Source organism: Armigeres subalbatus, chromosome 3 (genome assembly GCF_024139115.2).
Source record: "Armigeres subalbatus isolate Guangzhou_Male chromosome 3, GZ_Asu_2, whole genome shotgun sequence".
NCBI lineage: Eukaryota > Metazoa > Arthropoda > Insecta > Diptera > Culicidae > Armigeres > Armigeres subalbatus.
Window position 1 is genome coordinate 282,727,389 of NC_085141.1, and position 19,761 is coordinate 282,747,149.

Genomic DNA, 19,761 nt, shown 5'->3' on the forward strand with positions numbered 1-19,761 from the left:
GATTGAAGCAGGGTGATGCACTCTCGAATCTGCTGTTCAATATAGCACTCGAGGGAGCGATTAGGAGTGCTGGTGTGCAAAGAAACGGTACCATTATCACAAGATCGCATATGCTCCTGGGATTTGAGGCCGATATCGATATTATCGGGATTAATCGCCATGCCGTGGAAGAGGCTATCAATCAGATATCAAGGTGGGTGTGGTCCTTAATTTCAGTCTAGAACATAAACCACAAAAGTATTAGAATTACTAATCCTGACCATGACCATGTTCACCGTAACTTGGGATAGGAAGGAAGTTTTGTTGTAGTACTTACTTAATGAGAGGGCCCCGACTCAGTGACACCCTCATAAGTACCACGGATATTAGGGAAGGGATTTGCATGTAGCTGACAATGTGACCGTTGTAGATCCTACACCGTAACACACCACGCAAAGGTGTCTACCAAGCGTTACAGGGGTTATATCAATGCTAAGTTCATAGAAAACGAAAGCCTAATGTTCAAACTGAAAAAAAATACGGAAAACGTATTGAGTAGACCAGATAAACGTAAGATAGACGTAAATAAATCATTATTGAATAACTGGGGAGCTGCTCCGAGAGGATTTACGCAGCAATACCCCTCTTTAACCGTGTGATAAGATGCGCGGCTACAAAGCAAGACCAAGCTGAGGGTGGCTGGTTTCAATTCCCGGTGCAGTTCCAGACAATTTTTGGATTGGAAATTGTTTCGACTTCCCTGGGCATGCGAATGCAGAAATGGTAACATGGCTTAGAAACCTCGCAGTTAATAACTGTGGAAGTGCTTAATGAACACAGCTACGAGTTAATAGTTGATTATAAATAAACTGTTTTTCACATGCAATAAACTTTATTCATTAATTCACATTTAGGTTAGTATCGCAGTACATTTGCCACGGCCGCTTCAGCAGGAATTGCGGGAATTGCACTCATGAGCGCAGCGACAGTGCAACAGTACGTATAACCACGGGCGAAATTACCGTAGTTAGAATTACCCCATCCGTATGTGCTGCACACATCTTGGCATAGCATCTCCGAAGCTGGCATACTGGTACGGAAAGGATCGTTGTTGGTGATCAATGCGATGCCGGAATTGGTACTCGGTGATTTAATAATCTTCCAGTACCATTTAGGAGCCTGGATGCCACCAGCTTCCAAAGTGATGGGAACCTGCTGTCCGTTTACATGTGGCAAGGTCATGATATCGTGGCAACCATTGAACACCAATACATCTTCGAGTAAACGGCCCGCAATGTTACGAGTAGCTCCCTCTACAGTTAACCAATTACCGGCATTGACAACCTGCGAGGAACGTGTATCAATAATTCTAGCTCAGGCAAAGCACTCTAATTATACCCACCTGCCATTGTGGAGCCACGTTAACATAGAAATAGGTAGCCCATTGCCACGAGCGGAAGATACCATCAGCATCAGGAGCCAGATGACCACGCGACATGTACGAACTGGTGGTGATGAACTGATCAGCCTGCGCTTGTGAACCCAATAAAGTTGCCAGCCGAGTGGATTGTGAAGCTGTGGTATATGAGGTTGCCGGACTTACATGCGATGCAGTTCCTGTTACTTTGAACGATGGACGGTATGATTCCTGGATGGCATCTGAAAGCGTATTGTCAGTTTACTACGTTACAGCCGTATGATCTCTAGAAACTTACGGTTGATCGCTCGGCCCGGAATTATGTGTCTAGTGTAGATAACGGATGCCGTGTTGACGTTGTAACATGATTGGATGTATGTGACTAACTGATTACTAGGATTCAAGAAACCGATGTCCCTTAGCTGACCAGCGCCAGCACCACACGATGTAGTAGTAGACGTAAGTTGTCCAGTTATACGTTGAGAGCATGTCAAGGCAGATGAGCTCACTGATGTTCCACCAATTGTAAACGTAGTCCCCGATTGGCACGTGAGTGATGCAGTACTAACACCAACTGTGTATGTAAATCTTGTTAAAATACCTACTTTCAAAATAACTTTATTCTAATACGTACATCCTGTGAGTGTTCCTGTTTGGCAAGATATGGTAGTAGTTTCGCCAGCACTCCATACCAAGGAGGGTCCATCGGGGGACCACAGCTGAGTTGCCGTGCGGAAGAATACCGGTTCAGGGGATACCAAATCGGTTCTCAGGTTGACAGTACATTCTAGAACAATGCATTTTCATTAATGAGTTTATTCAGGTAAAGGTTTTAATGAGAAAAAAAACACAATGAAGATAGTTTTTGCAAAGGTAGAAATGTTTTGAAAACTGTCCTAAGAGGGGACAATACTAGGGTAAGATTATAAAGCGATGGCATGACAAATGCTCAGTAACGCGTAACTGAAGGAATAAGATAGCCTATTTTGCCTTTAAAACAAAACTCACGCAACGAATAATCAACAAAAGATCGGAACAATCGGCAAAGACCACAGCGACGAAAAGGGACTAGCGGTTGGAACTCGGTTCGTGGAACTGCAAATCTCTCAACTTCATCGGGAGCATACACATACTCGCCGATGTACTCAAGGACCATTGATCCAGCACCGTAGCGCTACAGAAAATTTGTTGGATCAATGATGCGCACGTTCAGAGGAAATTATACCATCTACCAGAGCTGCGGCAACACACACGATCTGGGAACAGCTTTCATAGTAATGGGCGATATGCGAAGACGCGTGATCAGGTGGTCGATGGCCGATCACTGAGAGATTGTGCAGGTTGATGGTCGAAGGCCGGTTCTTCAACTTCAGCATAATCAACGTTCATAGCCCACACTTCTGAAGCACTGATGATAATAAAGACGCATTCTATGCGCAGCTGGAACGTGAGCACGACAGCTGCCCAATCCACGACGTCAAAACCATCATAGGAGATTCAAACGCTCATGTTGTACAGGAGGATTAAGGTGATTATAGAACGAAGCCCGTGGTGAATTTCAAATTCACCACACGTTTATCTACATACATTTCCAAAAGCCCAAATCTGGCGTAATAGTTTTCGTACAGTGCCGAAACTCATATTATGATTGTTCAGCATAACTAAGCAAACGATCATCCATTATTTCAGCCCCATACGCGTTATGGTTCTTTCATCTCGTGCTCTTGAAAAAAATATTGGAAAAGCACGTGGTTTACAAAATGGCCGATTTCTGGCTTCATTCTATAATCACCTTAACTCAGACCGACAATTGGAAAGTTAAGCCCAATCAAAGATGGATAGATGCGACCTCGAGCCGTGTATTGTGTATTATCTGTTTAGATGTAAGCTAAATAAATTAAATGAATGATAAAGCGATGAACCACTACTCAATCTGGAGGTAGGATAACAAATCCGTTCAAGAAAATATCTATAATTAAATTAGATACATTAAATATTAGCGGCATACGCGGCTGCAAAACAAATTCGTTTTCCGTGGTTCAGGCATTGGAAATTTTCTTTACTTTCTTGGGCATAAGGTTATCTTCTAGCCACATGTTAATAACTGCGTAAGTTCAAGGTTCATTGAGCTGATGAGCTTCCTCTTATTACTTTTACAAGCTACTGCATACCTTCCTGGTTCTCCAAAACGTCCCTTAATTCAGATCATGTGATTTACCCGTTCAACCAAGTCCTGAATAATGTATCCGTGCGTCGTTAAATATCTTAGCAGCTTCATTGAGCTGAAAAGTATTCACTCATTACTTGCACAAGCTACAGAGTACTCTCCATGAGTTGATGTTCTATACTGACTCATGGAAACAAATTATGTTATACTTACAAATATTTTCACGGTCACTCTGATGGTCCTTTCTAACAATCTTCCAAGGGACTTCTGTTCTACATCTCGATACTTGAGTCAATGGTCCTTTCATTAGCGACTAATGGAAAGTCGATTGTATTACAGACCATTTTTGGTTCATCAAAACATCCTGAAGCAGAGAACATTCGACAGATTTAGCCATTGTACATCTGGCAGATATCTTGATCTTAACTTTTGAAGGACCTTTGAGATTTCATTTTCATGGAAACAAGATCATCATAAGCTTATTGAACCAAATTTAATATATTCCGATGACGAGCACAATGCAAAGGCCTTGGTTGATCTGGTAGATACCTTTGGTTGAGCTCGAGAACTTTAAGTATAATCTTGAACTTCTCGTTTGGTTTTATAGTTTTACATGATGCGCATATGCCGGAGTGGGTATCTCAGAAGTGATTTGGCCCTACATATTTACAATGTAAATTCATGTCAAAACAAGCCAGAAAAGGCAGACACGGAAATTAGTTCCGGCAAAATGTTACCATTCGACGAAAACTATACCCCAAATGTTTGTTTTCAAGCGGATGTACGCCCATATCGAATATCACTCCAGATATTCCGATGAGGACAGTGCAATAGTTCTGATCTGGTAGATACCTTGAGCTGAACTCGAGAACGTTTTAGAGAATCTCGAACATCTCGTATCGAAAGGTTTACGTGATTCGCATACGCTTATTGAACCGAATTGAGTATATTCCGACGATGAGGACATGACAAAGGCTGATGGTTGATCTAGTAGATTCCTTGGATTGACCTCGATAATGTTTTGCAGAGCCTTGAACATTGCGTGTTGGAGAAAATTGGGTTCACGTGATTCGCATATACTTATTGAACTGGATTGGGTATATACCGACGGTAAGGACATTGCGAAGGCGATGAATGATCTATAAGATGCCTTGCTTGGGTTGATCTCGAGAATGTTTTGGAGATTCTCGAACATCTCGTTTTCTAGAAAACGGGTTTACTTGATGCACATATGGTTGAACATTCCTGGAAATTCATTACTGGTCCAACGTTCAGGATGAGTAATTGTTACCTAGGCGCTCTTCTCCTGAATTAGCAACAGGGCCATTAGGTCGTCGTTGTGGCTTGCGGGTGAAGGATAACGTCGGGACTCCATATGGGAGCAAGATACAAGACACTAGACACAACCTTGTTTTTCAGGAGTTACGAATATCATGACAAGTAAAACTTTTTTTTAAAGTAAGCTAGAATAAATTTATTTTCCCTGTAAAAAGAGCTAATCAAAGTTACAGAGTTGTTTTCCTTCTCAGCACTTATGTATTGGCGACGCTCATTGAGTAGGAGCCAATTCTCACTCACTAACTAATGGGTCTGAGCACACTAAGGGTATCTAATGGGGCAGCAGGGACTTTGTCCAAGGGCTTGACGACCCCTCCTCATGGCCACTGCGAGTTAGACCGGGACCATCGTCCCTAACCCCTAATCCCAAGGCGTCAAGCGACCCGTGCCGAGGGGATGCATGGTCAGGGGGGTGAAATAATAAGCTAGGCCTATAACGGAGCCTGTGGGGTACCTGGGCACCCCCCACAGTAATTGTCCCTTACCGCGTCATGGTGGACCTCTTTTCCCGAGCAACTCGTGGGATCAAAATGGAAAACCAAGACAATTCTTCAACTAGTGGTAGTAGTGTAGGCGACAACCCCTTCGCAAGAGGTGGGTTGTTCAGGTCTCCGCCTAGGAGGCCAGAGGCAATAGTCGGCAGCTCAGTGCGCAGCGCCAGCGTGGGTCACTTAACCTTCCTCTCGGCTAAAAAAACGCCGGTAGAGGTTATTGACGGCCCATGGCTTGCGGAGGCGATGAACCGCAAACGCGACGGGCTTTCGGCCTTCGAGGTGGCGACGGAACAGCTGGACGTCATCATCGACTTTGCGTCATCGAAGCATAATATCAGTAAGGACCTCAAGAGGAGCTTGCTGAAACTTCGAAAGTCGATGTTGGACGCCAAGCTGGAAACGGGGGTCGGTACGGCCAAGTGCGAACACGTGAAATCCATGGAGTCGAGGTCTACCCAGACTGAGGCCCAAGAATTCGCGGATTTGGGCAAGGTCGAATCGACCGAGGGCGTGCCAGCGAAGACGGTGGTGCCAAAGTCTACCCAGACTGAGGCTCAAGTATTCGCAGGCACGTCGGGGGTGGCTGCTCCAACGGAGCAGACACAAAAACGGGGGAGACAGTCTCCAGGGGATGAGCTCCCTGGGGGCCGCCCCAAAACGCGGAGGGTTACTACCCCGAACAAAGGTAGTGGGGCTGGGAAGCTGAACCCCGGCCAGGTACCTCCAAAACCGGGGGAGGAAGGACCTGGAAAGGTCCGTCCACCCAGGAAAGACGGTGGTAAGGGGTTACGGCAGGCTGAGAGCTCTCAGCCGCCCCAGACCAGGGAAATAGAGGGGGATGACGCCTCCTGGACCCTGGTCAAGAACAAGAGGAAACCGAAGACGTCAATGGCCGAAAAGAAGGCCCAGGCGAATGAGGGTAGCAAGAAGTCTAGGGTAGGCGCCAATCGCTCCAGGGGCGATGCCCTAGTCATCAAAACGGACGAGGCTAAGTACTCGGACGCCTTGAAGGCGATGAGGAGTGACGTCAAGCTCGGTGAACTCGGCGCCGACGTACGTCGAATAAGACGTACCCGGATGGGCGAGATGATCCTTGAGCTGAAGCGGGGCGTCTCGCAAAAGGGCGCCGCCTACAAGAAGTTGGCGGAGGAAGTCCTAGGCGAGACGGTCAAGGTGAGGGCACTCACGACGAAGGTGAATCTAAGGGTTAAAGACCTGGTCGAGATCACCGAAGTCGAAGAGCTCGTCACGGCACTGCGGCGACAGTGCGAAGTGGAGGCGTCCACCGCAGCCGTTCGGCTACGGAAAGGTCCGGCAGGGACACAGGTAGCATTGGTTCGGCTACCTGCAGCGGACGCCTCCAAGGTAGTCAAGTTAGGGAGCGTCAAGGTGGGGTGGTCGGTATGCCCTGTGGGCATATATGAGCAACCCGAAGTTTGCTTCAAGTGCCTGGAACCGGGGCACAAGCAATGGGACTGCAAAGGCCCTGACAGAAGCAAGCTCTGTCGACGCTGCGGAGGGAGGGACATAAGGCACAATGCTGCACAAACCCTCCCAACTGTTTGATCTGTTCCAGCAAAGCTGCGAACAGCAAGCACCCCATGGGTGGTTCGAAGTGTCCGGCGTTTAAGCGTGCTGCAAAATCACAGTGCAGGTAACGCAGCTGAACCTGAACCATCTGTGATGCAGCCCAGCAACTGCTGTGTCAGACAGTTGCTGAATGGGGACGGATATCGCCATCATAGCAGATCCTTACCGGGTACCCGCCAGGAACGGTAATTGGGTCACCGATGGGTCTAAAATGGCGGCGATATGGACAACGGGGAAATTCCCAGTCCCAGAGTTGGTGTCTTCGACACACGAGGGCTTCGTCATTGCCGAAGTCAACGGTGTCTTCTTCTGCAGCTGCTATGCGCCTCCTCGATGGTCGGTCAAGCAGTTTGGTCGTATGCTAGATTGTTTGACGGCTAACTTGATGGGGCGTAGGCCGGTAGTGATAGCGGGGGACTTCAACGCTTGGGTCGTGGAATGGGGAAGCCGTTCCACGAACCAACGGGGGCAGAACCCTGGCCATATTGGATGTGGACTGGGCCAATGTCGGTACCAAAAGTACCTACAGCTGGAACGGGGCCGAGTCGATTATCGACGTTACGTTCTGGAGCCCTGGCCAAACGATTAGTTCGAACTGGAGGGTAGATGATGGCCACACTCACAGCGACCACCTGGCGGTTCGCTACAGTATCGACTATACGACCAGCATTCAGCGGACGGAAGAAGGGGCGAGGCCTAGTCCTCGTATGTGGAAGACATCATACTTCGACGACGAGGTGTTTAAGGAAGCGCTCCGCCGCGAGCACAATACTCTCGGTGTGAGCGGCGAGCAGCTGGTAACAGTACTCTCGCGTGCCACCATGCCTAGGAAAGTCCACCCTAGGAATGGGAGACCACCGGCTTACTGGTGGACTCAAGCAATTGCGAACCTGCGCCGCACCTGCCTACGGGCAAGGAGGTGGATGCAGCGAGCACGCACAGAAGAGGAGCGTGTTGAACGACGGGTGGCGTTCGTGGCTGCTAGAGGCGCTCTGAAGACTGAGCTTAGAACATGCAAAAACGACTGTTTCGAGGGTCTGTGTCAAAGTGCCAACGCGAATCCATGGGGTGACGCCTATAGGCTCGTAATGGCCAAGACACGTGGGGCGATGGCCCCTACAGAGCGGTCTCCAGAGATGCTGGAGAGGATCATCGCGAGGCTCTTCCCACGTCACGACCCAAGTCCCTGGCCACGGTCCCTGGCCATGGCCCACGGGCCAGGGTGGCCGACGAAGGAAGAGTAACGGTGGCGGAACTTGCGGGGATTGCACAGTCCCTTAGTGTAGGTAAGGCGCCAGGACCGGATGGTATTCCGAACCTGGCCATCAAAGCGGCCATTGCCGAGGCTCCCGAGATGTTCAGATCTGTTATGCAGAGATGCCTGGACGAGGGAGTCTTCCCTGAAGCATGGAAAAGGCAGAGCTTGGTCCTATTGCCAAAAGCGGGAAAACCACCGGGGGATCCGTCGGCATATAGACCAATATGCCTGCTTGATACGGCGGGGAAGGTGCTCGAGAAGATCATCCTCAACAGGTTGTGCGGAGGGTGCGGATGGTCTATCGAGCAACCAGTTTGGCTTCCGAAAGGGTAAGTCGACCGTAGACGCTATCTTGTCGGTTACCAAATCCGCGGAGATAGCTATCCAGCGTAAGAGGAGGGGAGTTCGCTATTGTGCAGTAGTGACTCTCGACGTGAGGAATGCTTTCAATAGTGCCAGTTGGGCAGCTTTTGCAGATGCGCTCCTGCGTCTTGGAATTCCCGAGTACCTGTACAAGATTCTCGGAAGCTACTTCCAGAATCAAGTACTGGTATACGACACGGAGGCGGGTCGGAAGTGCGTTGACATAACCTCAGGGGTTCCGCAAGGTTCCATACTGGGTCCGGTGTTATGGAACGTCATGTACGACGGTGTCTTGAGGTTGAAGTTCCCGGTGGGCGTGGCAATCGTCGGCTTCGCTGACGATATTACGCTGGAGGTCTACGGCGAATCGATCGAAGAGGTGGAGTTGACTGCAGCCCACACGATCGCAATTGTGGAGGAGTGGATGAGTTCCAGGAAGTTAGAACTGGCTCACCATAAGACTGAGGTGGTTGTTGTTAACAACCGAAAGTCGGAGCAACAAGCGGTGATAAGGGCAGGCAACTGCACGGTCACCTCTGAACGCTTCATCAAACTCTTGGGGGTAATGATCGACAATAAGCTCACCTTTGGTAGCCACGTCAATTACGCCTGCAAGCGTGCCTCCACAGCTATAGCGGCATTGTCCCGGATGATGTCCAATAGCTCTGCGGTTTATGCCAGCAAGCGCAAGCTTCTGGCTAGCGTTGCTCTGTCCATACTGAGGTATGGGGGGCCATCTTGGGGCACGGCCCTGCGTATCAACTGCTACAGAACGAAGTTAGAAAGTACGTATAGGCTCATGTGCCTAAGAGTTGCGAGCGCGTACCGTACCGTGTCGCACGATGCACTTTGCGTCATCACCGGTATGATGCCTATTGACATCGTTATCGGTGAAGACATAGAGTGCTTCGAAATGCGCGGCACGAGAGGCATCCGTAGGACTGTCAGGTTGGCCTCAATGGTCAAATGGCAGCGTGCGTGGGACAGTTCCACTAAGGGTAGATGGACACATAGGTTGATACCGGAGATAGGTACGTGGGTCAAGAGGCGCCATGGGGAAAAAATCACTTTCCACCTGACCCAGGTCCTTACAGGCCATGGTTGCTTCAGACAGTACCTACACCGGTTTGGACACTCGGCCTCGCCCGAGTGTCCGGTGTGCGTAGGTTTAGAGGAAACGGCGGAACACGTGTTGTTCGTGTGCCCGCGTTTTCGCACAATGCGTGACCACATGCTTGCCACATGTGGTCTGGACACTACCGCGGACAACCTAGTCCGGAGGATGTGTAAAGATTAAGTTGGCTGGAACGCCGTTTTATCGGCTATCGTCCAAATCGTCTCGGAGCTACACAGAAGGTGGCGCGTGGACTCGAGGAATGGCTAGTTCAGGCGCAAATAAGAGGTGGTCCAAGGGTTCGAAGTCGGCTTCATGGGTCATACCGGTGCCCTGTGGTCGAACTCGATCCTTTTATCGAACAAGTGGCCGCGTGAAGAACAACATGGTATCGTCGCTTTCGCGGCGTTGGTCAACCGGGCGGGTTCCGAGCCCGAGGACGGAAAGGGGTCTTCGTCAAGTCTGGGGCAGGCGTAGGCACCGCGTCGGCAAGTCCCTCTGTGTGCTGGCAAATAGGCCCTATCGCAGAAAGGTCAATTTGGGGTGCACGCGGCATCATCATTCTTGATACCAGTCGTGCAGAGGGAAGCAGGCGCGAAGTCGACCCTGCCCACCTTCCGAGGACATAGGGCGTGGTAAGGCCACCTGGAAAACCGGCAATGCGCTGGCACGATACCATGGTGTTCTTCTAAAAAAGCGAGTCACGATGTTCGATGCTGCAAGGACACGCAGCTAGCCTCGAGGGTGCGTCATGCACTGGCCCCCCTTTGAAGCATTACTTTCTGGTTGTACCGAAGGGACGATGGGCTTGGCGGCAATGGAAACGGTTTAGCTGGTCGGGGATGCAGTCCTGCCTCCCTCATTGGAGGTGGCCCCTAACCCAGCACTTCCTGGTCAACCCAGGATGTCTGTTGAGCAGATTCCCCCTCCATTGTTTAGGAAGAAAAAAAAACACTAAGGGTATCACAACGTCAGCTCACGAAGCACGTTCCTGTCAATTAGGAAGATTTTTGTCATTGTGCCTTAGGGTACATATTAGAGTGGGACGCAGTTGTATGGAAAAACGCAAAATTCGTCCGATCAAGTGAGATCAAGGTTCTGCACAGTTGTTCAGGACCCAAAATGGCTTCGAAAAACCATTGATTTGAAAAAATGACCATGACGCCCCACTCTAGTACATATGGCTAACGCAAAAGATCTCCATCTTTGGCGGCTGCTGCTTGACTTGGATCCTAGTAAGGGTTCGTCTATTTCCTTTTTGTTACCACGAGATCCTAGATCTGCCTCAGCTGCAATGCCCTGTTTTCGTCTCCGCTCGCTCGTGATGTTTGGCCGGCTTACCTTCATTTGATTTTTCGTTTCCGAGTTTATGTTGATATCGGTTCTCGATGACATCGTCGATCGGGCTTAGAATTCAGGTTCCAGTTGTGAGGCTACCGGGCCCGAGTTGTAAAACGTGGATATCGGTTGATAAATAATACTCTTACTGGCGTATAGCAACACAGATCTCATGTTAGACTTAAGTATTCGAGGATTCGAGGTTTATTACATTAACTAGACTAATCGGATCTCCGTGTCTCGTTGGATCTGCCCTGGCGTAATTGATCCATGCTTCTATGATTTGGTTCCGCCGTTCGATGCTGGCTGGCTTCGAGGATGCTGAAGGTTTCCGACCATCTTCAATGCTTCCCCACCTACCGTGGTCTTATTAAGGAAGGCTAGGTAGACTTGATCCCCTTTTCTGATTTCCGATGTATCAATGCTTTCATAAACCGAATTTAAAAATATTCAAGAGGATTTGTTTCCTCTCCAAAGCTTGCCTTGATAAAAGTAGAAAGATGCTCTCTTATTTTTTGAATATTTCTCGGGTACTTATTCAAAAGGACGTATGTGATTTTGTAAACAAAGATTCATACGTCGATTTGTCCAATCTGATGGTACTCCCACGCAAACCAACACCACTAACAGGTAGCCGAAACCCTCCCCCACCTGTCGGAGGTGATGGTTTGCGTGGGTGTGCCTTCAGAGGTGGGTAATCGACGTTCGAATCTTTGTTTACAAAATCACATACGTCCTTTTGAATAAGTACCCGAGATTTTCCCTCTGAAATACCTACACCCGATTCTGTTTTACAAGGATTTTTTGCAAAGCAGCTCCATTTTGCATAATTCGTCGAGAAATCATAAAAAAAAATTACACGGATTTTCGAATTTTTAACTGAAAACTTTTTTTACACGGAACGCATCCCCCGTGTAAAAAAAGAATCGGGTGTACGCAGATTTTCCGATTTGCGGTGCATATTCATGAACGATCTATGCTATGGAATTTGACAGCGCATGCAATCTTAGAATTTGGAGAGATTTGATCCCCCTTTTCATGATATCTACTGAAATTTATATTTTATTGGGCTCCGTTGTGCAGGATTTTGACAGTGAAAACTCCATATTGCGCTTCGGTGAGGCTGACAATTTTGTCCGGAACCCCGGAGTCTAGGGGCGCCCCACATATTTCTTAGCTTTTTTGTGTTTAATGAGCACCAAATGGTGTGAATCAGCGGAGAACACCCAGCGGCTGCACATGTCTGCGGTAGATAATTCGTTGTCGTTGTCGCCAGAGGCCCATAGCAACTGAAATCCGGAAACGTAAGTTAGGCTGGGTCGGCCACACCTTACGAAGGGGCGGAAATCAAATCTGTTATGAAGCATTAGGTCGGAAGCCAGCTGGGCATCGCAGCAGAGGAAGACCCAGAGGATCATAGCGGCGTAGCCTCTCTAAAGAAATTAAGTCTACCGAAATCTAACTTGGCGACAGGTTAAGGTAATAGCTGGACATCACCTAGGATGGAGATCTTTTTTGTCGGCTATTTGCACCACTCGTGGTGTACAGGATCCGTAAGTGACTAAGTAATAGAGCGATTCTTGGAATTCGTTGACCTGCTACATGCGCAATGGCATCGCATCACGGGGCGGAGCCTGCCTGCTGCCGTCGAAGAGTCGTGTCTATCTTCCCATGTATCCGAATTAGGAGATCTTTGCAAAGAACTTTCAGAACAATGTACTGTAGCATGTTGCCACGCCAGTTGTGGCACACAGTCAGAACATCGTTTTTTTGCAACTTTCACTAATGTTGCTTCAGTCTTCTGCAGTGATAAGGCTTCGAAGTTGACGCTGGTAATGTGTCGCACATGATGGGTCACTATAGGTTTGGTATCAGGCGAAGCTGACCTGTCAGAATTGATCTGAACTTCAGAATATGTAATTTGAAGAACGTTAAGCATCTGCTATGCTGCCCATGATTTCATAGTTGACGTATCAACCATTCGAAATTTCAACGAATTTAACTTACTGCGCGTTTACTAGGGTAATTCAACCGCTGCAACATCGATACGTTGCTTGTTTCAAGCCTCATTTAAGTGTTGCGGATTAGAATGTTTTAAATTTACGGTGTTTTTCCCTAAATTATTTGAAATAGACGCGAAAGTACAATGGTTGTTAAGTCAACTATGAAATCATGGGCAGTATGGACTTATTTGAATAATGATGCATTGACAAGGGATCTAGAGATTTACATGGATATGCTGGATTGCTATTGGGTTGGTTAGCTATCAAGTGCAGACGATATATGTTTCAAAAGTTGCCATAGTTATTAAGGACATCACTTTCAGAATGTATTGGATGGCCTTGAATGTCTGTTTGCAGCCTCACTATCACTATCTAAATCTCACTATATTGAATAGCTCTTGTCTTAAGAGCTGATCTCAGGACTATAACATCATCAAATATAATCAGTTTTCTATAACATTGCCTAAAATTACGCTTCTGATGCACCTAGTTTACTCAATCATTGAACGGGGGAGGGTATTCATGTAGATCAAAGAATAATTATTCCCCTTGATTTTAATAAAAGTTCCAAACAAAAACAAAAAAAAATTCCAAGATACATGGATTTTGAAATTAAAACACAAACAGACGTACCGTCGTCGGGGGTGACAATGGGTCAAATGGGGTTGAGAATGGGTCACTGTTTCAACTGCTTTGAATGCTTGTAGCAGGGATTGAATCCTAAAGAGAATGAACAAGTCTCTCACTTATCATCTCTGTTTACATATACGATATGTAGCATAGCGCGAGAGACTTTTTTCGCAAGCTGTCACGATGGAGAACACTGAGGAAAATGGAGGTATGATTTCCAATCAAACGCCTTATGAAAATTTGCCACAAGGAATCGGTATGAATTCCAATATGTTGCCTTATGAATGATGATTTTCATTTAAAAAAAAGTTAAGTGCGGCAGACTGGGTTCGAACCATGGACGTCGAGGTCGGGAGGCCGGTATGTAGACCTCACGCCCATCGACGCTTGAGTACTCGAGAAGGTAACTGCGTATAAGAAGCACTGTTGTTGGAATAATCGGTCGAAGATTCATAAGGCGCCAGTTATGAATTTCGATAGTCCAGTTCGCTGAGTGAACTGATTCGGGAGGCTATACCCCATTATAAATTTCTTTTAGAAAGCTCTAAACGCGGGTAGCACTGGCTCTGATGATGCATTTCAACTTGTTCTACACAGCTGTGCTGTGCAGTAACCAACACGAAATGAGCGAAAACAAAGCGAGAATCACAATTTTTCTGTAGGGGCTCCCTATCCGATTCTGTTTTTTAGCACTTGTATACTGCCGTTATACGCATAACTGTCCAATATATAGGAAATCCCAGCAAACATGGGACAAATATGCCTATGACGGCAGTATAGGGCACTGCACGGACTGCTTTGTCTCTTTTTCGCTGCAAAGAAATTTGAAAACAACAAGGCCAGTAAACGTCAAAATTAATGAGGAACGAAAGAGATAGAGATGTTTCCGTGCAGTGCCCTATACAAGTTTGATAAATTTGTTATCATGGCTTGTTATGATTCGGAGCAGATTTTGCCTCTCTTTTTCGTTGTTCGTTATCTAATTGAGAGCGATTTCTGCAAACCCTGGCTTGTAGAATGGATTGAATGTATATGAGGGCAAGAAGTCTAAAATAGAGACCTTTTTGAACGATTTTACTCTACGACCTCCAGGCTGCCGGTAAGAGCGATGACCCATTCTCACCCACGGCGGTAACACTAATGAAATTCCCATCGTCCATGAGTCCAACGGCGTATACGTCACTTTTTCAGATAACGGCAGTAGTGCGGTGGTCTGATATTTACTGCATAAGATTCCGTGACATATGATTCCGTTTTTAAGGTGATTATAGAATGAAGCCAGAAATCGGCCATTTTGTAAACCACGTGCTTTTCCAATATTTTTTTCAAGAACACGAGATGAAAGAACCATAACGAGTATGGGGCTGAAATAATGGCAGATCGTTTGCTTAGTTATGTTGAACAATCATAATTTGAGTTTCGGCACTGTACGGAAACCATTGGCGTAGCTACAGGGGGCTAGGGGGGGCTATAGCCCCACCTAGGATCTGGCTAGCCCCCCCTAAAAAAATGTTACTTTGTATAAGTATTACGCATATCTAGTCCACTGATTATATACGGGGGTAAATGCAGAGAAAGGATTGTCTTCATTATCCAATTACTCTTTTCGAAACACTACAGCAATCTATTCGCTCAAGTTTTTGAGCTTTGAGCAATTGTTATAAGGCTTGCTCACGACAAATTTTGGATCGCTCAAAACACGTAATTACTTATGAAATACCAAAGGAAATACCTCATCAACAAGTGTATTAAAAAATATATTATTTATTACTATTACAAGTACTTAATGGATAATGGACAATTCCTAGAGATTTTCAAGTTTTTCCAGGGTTTTGTGAGTAATTGTTATCTAAATCGAGCGTATGATCTTAACCTTCCTAACTAATACCAATCCTAAAAGATGCAGCGCATTTTAATTATCACTGTAGGCTTCTTGAGAAAGGTTCGGTAAAACTATTAGATTTCAAGTAAGGTAACTAAAAGTTGAATAAGAATGAACTTTGTATTCTTTCGGATGAATTTTAGAAAATCCGCATACTATTTAATTCTCTAAACTCCTATAGTCGCTGCAGCAATGAAACCAGTGAAAATGTCTCAGTAGGCGTGAAACAGACCTACTGAGAGAAAAGATGTGTTAAATGTTCCTATGTGTTAACTTGTTAATTTGTTTTTTTTTTAACTAAATTGAAAATTAACGACCAATAAGTTGTATTGGGATGTAAAACTGATTTTTTAAATTATCCTAGAAGTTATTCTAACAGAAAAGAAACGTTAGTTTGTTGTGGTTAGATCGCCGTTTGAAAGCTCGTAGGAATTGCCAGGCCACTGAATTCAAAGCTGGCGAAAAGAGTTTAACTAACTAATTTATTCAATATTTAATTTATAATGTATTCTAGGTTCGAAGCAAATAAAAAAATCCTTTAAAAATCAGGATCGTGCTTCACATTCTATTTACGGTTAACACCTATGGTTTTGTGAACCTATCAAGGATTTTAGAAATCCTACGAGATTCCTTGGTTTTTGTAACAGGGCTGAGCGTCGATGAACATCATTTGAAATATTTAAGTCGTCCATTACATTGATATCTGGTAGATCAACAATATACATCAGTTGAATCAAGCGAAAATGGTAAACTTTCTGTGTTATAAGTGTTAAAATATAAAAGTTTGAAAAAAAGTTAGCCCCCCCTAGAATTTTTCATTAGTTACGCCAATGACGAAAACTATTACGCCAGATTTGGGGTTTTGGAAATGTATGTAGATAAACGAGTGGTGTATTTGAAATTCACCACGGGCTTCATTTTATAATCACCTTAAGTTCGCAAAATTTAGAAAAAGGGTGATATTTTAAAGAAAGTGAGGTGAATCGGGCCAAACGGATAACTGACGAAGGCTGCACAAAAAAGGCATCCCCAATTAAATTTCCATCACATAATATTAAAAAAGAACAATGATTTTTAATGCACTTTTATTGCTTTTCTCTTCAGAATATCAGATGATGTATCTGATATTTGCCAATAAGTGTGGAGAGTCGTGTAAAACGGATAATTGCCATGGTATACATGATATTTCCTGCACTAGATTCCGCCAAGTAGTACAGTTGTATTGAATTCGTTCTTACTTTCATCTAATTCAAACATTGGAGCATTGGGCAAAACGGGCAACTGACGGAGGTTGCACATTAGTTCTTCTTTATTGAATTCAGTAGACATAATTACTATATACAGCACAGTTAAATAAGGGCCCATTCACAAATTACATAACGCTTTAGGGGGTGGGAGGGTACCTATCAGAGCGTTACGGCCCATACAAATTTCAGAACCCTTTCATATAAAAAACGTTACGAGGGGGTGTGTGGGGGTTGAAATTGGTCAATTTTTGCGTTATGTAATTTGTGAAAGAACCCTAAAAGCTTCTTTTATTTCTAAGAGCATCATTATCGGTCGCGAGCATTTTAATCACCCGCGCAGCGCTTTCATTTTAGTTTCGTCACTCGTTTCCGTATCGGTCACTATTTTCGGCTCTCAATTTGGTTACTGTATTCCGTACCGGTGACGTTTGACAGTTGACAGTTCATAAAATGGCAGCGCTCTTATCGCGCTACCAAATTTGGTCACCTGTCAGTCGCGCTACTGTTATAGCAGCGCGTTTAGTAGCGACCGGTAAAGTGTCAAGTAATGATACTGCGCTGCCAAACGGCTTAAACTCACCACCGGTAATCTTGCTCTAAAACGGAATGTTTTATCTAGTTATCACAATTATGTGGGGAGAATTGGTCTAAATGGACAACTGCCGAAGGCTGCACAACAAATATACCCCTAAAAAGTTTGTGTAAACGTTATTCATTATGACAGTAGATATAAATTCACTCTGTTTTCCCTCAGTTCCTAATACCATATGATGAATCTATTTGTTAACATAACATGGGAAAAATTGGGCAAAAAAGACAACACTGTACGTCCGGAAATGAGAATACTTCCTCTATTCGGTTAACAATATATTATCAGAATTCAGAACTTTGCAAATTTCCTAGATATGATTAAAACAAGTGTGATTATGGTGTTCTAATATTTCCCATGAAAATAGGGGAGAAAAGGGTAAAATGAACTATTCACCGAAGTTTGACCAACATGAAACCATCACTATTCGATTCTACGCATTTTTACGTTCGGAAACACTATTTTGCAAAGCTATGTAGCGGCCTTTAATTAAGCACCCCTTAGCTTTTTTTTTCCCACTATGCGTCATGGCACTTTTTTATAGTGCCAGGGCTGATTTAGCACGGGGTAATGGTGAAATAGCAAACTTTTTCAAAATTAACAGTACAAAAAATATCACAACCATGTAAGTACAGCGGCAACGTCTGTTCTCTATGACTACTATGACTTTTGATCTGACTCCCAGAGGCCCATTTACCAATTGACTCAGCTCGACGAATTGAGCTGATTTTTGTACGCAAGTATGACTAATGAACTATTAAATATTTTAAATGACCAGTAAACCAGTAAATACGACTACTAATTATTTGCTATTTATTACGATGTGCCATTTCGTTCAAAAGTGTCTAAGATAATGCAATGAAATACAAAGGTTGATATCTTGACTAATTACGAAATACGCAATATAACTACCAGATGATTACATTTTGTTTCAACTTAATGTTAACTAATGTGGTTGCAAAAGGTTGAATTTGAAGAAATATCAGTTTATTTTTCCTACGAATGAAAATGAAACAAATCGATCATTGCATTGAGGTACTGGCATAAAAAAAAAAAACTTCGGCACATTGTGACCACGAAGATGGTGCTCATTAAGGACTAAGCTCGTAAGTACCAAAGATGACTATAACTCAAATCGACCACTCTCATCTACTAGCACTATTGAATTGCAAAGGTATTTTCAGGTTTTTCGTGCAGTGTCACTCACTTACTCATATGAACTGCAATCACAATTTCAATCGCAGGGTAAATTTTCTTCTAATCTCCTGCGAGGCAACAATGTCACTCGCTGTGTTTTTCCACACCAAAAAATGATAAATTCATGACAGCGCTTCAGCACAAAATTGCATTTAGCTTCGCTTCGTTTTCCACTTCAACACTTCTCGAATAATTTAAACAAAACAAAATCTAAATGTCCGTGACTGGATTTTAACCTAAACCAATTTCTAAATTTTTACAGTGCCCATATTGCTACATAAACTCACGGCTTGTCCTTAAAAGATAGTAGGATATAATATAACCGAAGAAGGGAAAACATCAATCGAGTAAACTCTCTATCATTTATAATACATCAATATCCTGTAAGTACATCAGGAAGATTTGAGCTTGCAGCATAGTGTACTCACTTTAAGTAAAAATGCAGTTCAATTAACACAAACCACGCACCAAATAAGGTTCAATTTCCATATATGTCACTTACGCCCCCATACAAGTTCCAATGCCACGGTGAGCACAATTAATCTCGCGATTCTTCTCATCGCTACGAAATTTGCCGGTTATCGAACTCTACTGCCACTCCACGTTGCTATTGGGGGGCATTTTTATAGAAAAATTCATATCTTTGAGATTCGCATCTTGCCTTATCGAATCCAGACGCCGACGAATATGACTACGCATGTGAACTACAACAAGGTGATATGCAGACATTAAGACGATTACTTTTTTGCGTAGAAACGTGTGGTTGCAAGAAACTTCAAAGGAATGATATGCACAAGTGCAGTAAACCGAATTGTTCATGCAAATTTGACAGAAAAAAAACGAATCGTATAACAATATATTTTACATAAAAGTAAAATGTGGACAAAAACCACTATTTGATCCACCCTATTATTTCACGACACCCAGGGCTTCTTGATAATACGGCTACTAAATCATAAATTTTGTTATTTGATCCTATCTTCAATCGTTTACAATCAACACTGATTATAAAATTGCTCAGAGAGAAATTAAAGGTAATCTGAACATGCTTCCGTCATTATAGGTTGGTTCGTTGCTCAGCTTTTAGCCTCATGATGTATATTTGCCGCGGAAACAACATCCCACCTAATATGGACCTACATATCATAAGACTAA

At 44.6% G+C, this 19,761-nt stretch overlaps 1 protein-coding gene across 1 annotated transcript; it reads right to left on the reverse strand.

Moving 5' to 3' along the window:
• Nucleotides 1–875: 875 nt before the first annotated feature.
• On the reverse strand, nt 876–19,166 carry LOC134220074 (uncharacterized). Its single transcript, XM_062699030.1, has 5 exons — nt 19,109–19,166; nt 2,031–2,183; nt 1,695–1,970; nt 1,382–1,638; nt 876–1,323 (listed from the first exon to the last, which is right to left on the reverse strand). Exons 1-5 carry the CDS (start codon nt 19,164–19,166, stop codon nt 895–897), a joined length of 1,173 nt encoding a protein of 390 aa, XP_062555014.1. The 3' UTR covers nt 876–894.
• Between the last annotated feature and the right edge of the window lie 595 nt (nt 19,167–19,761).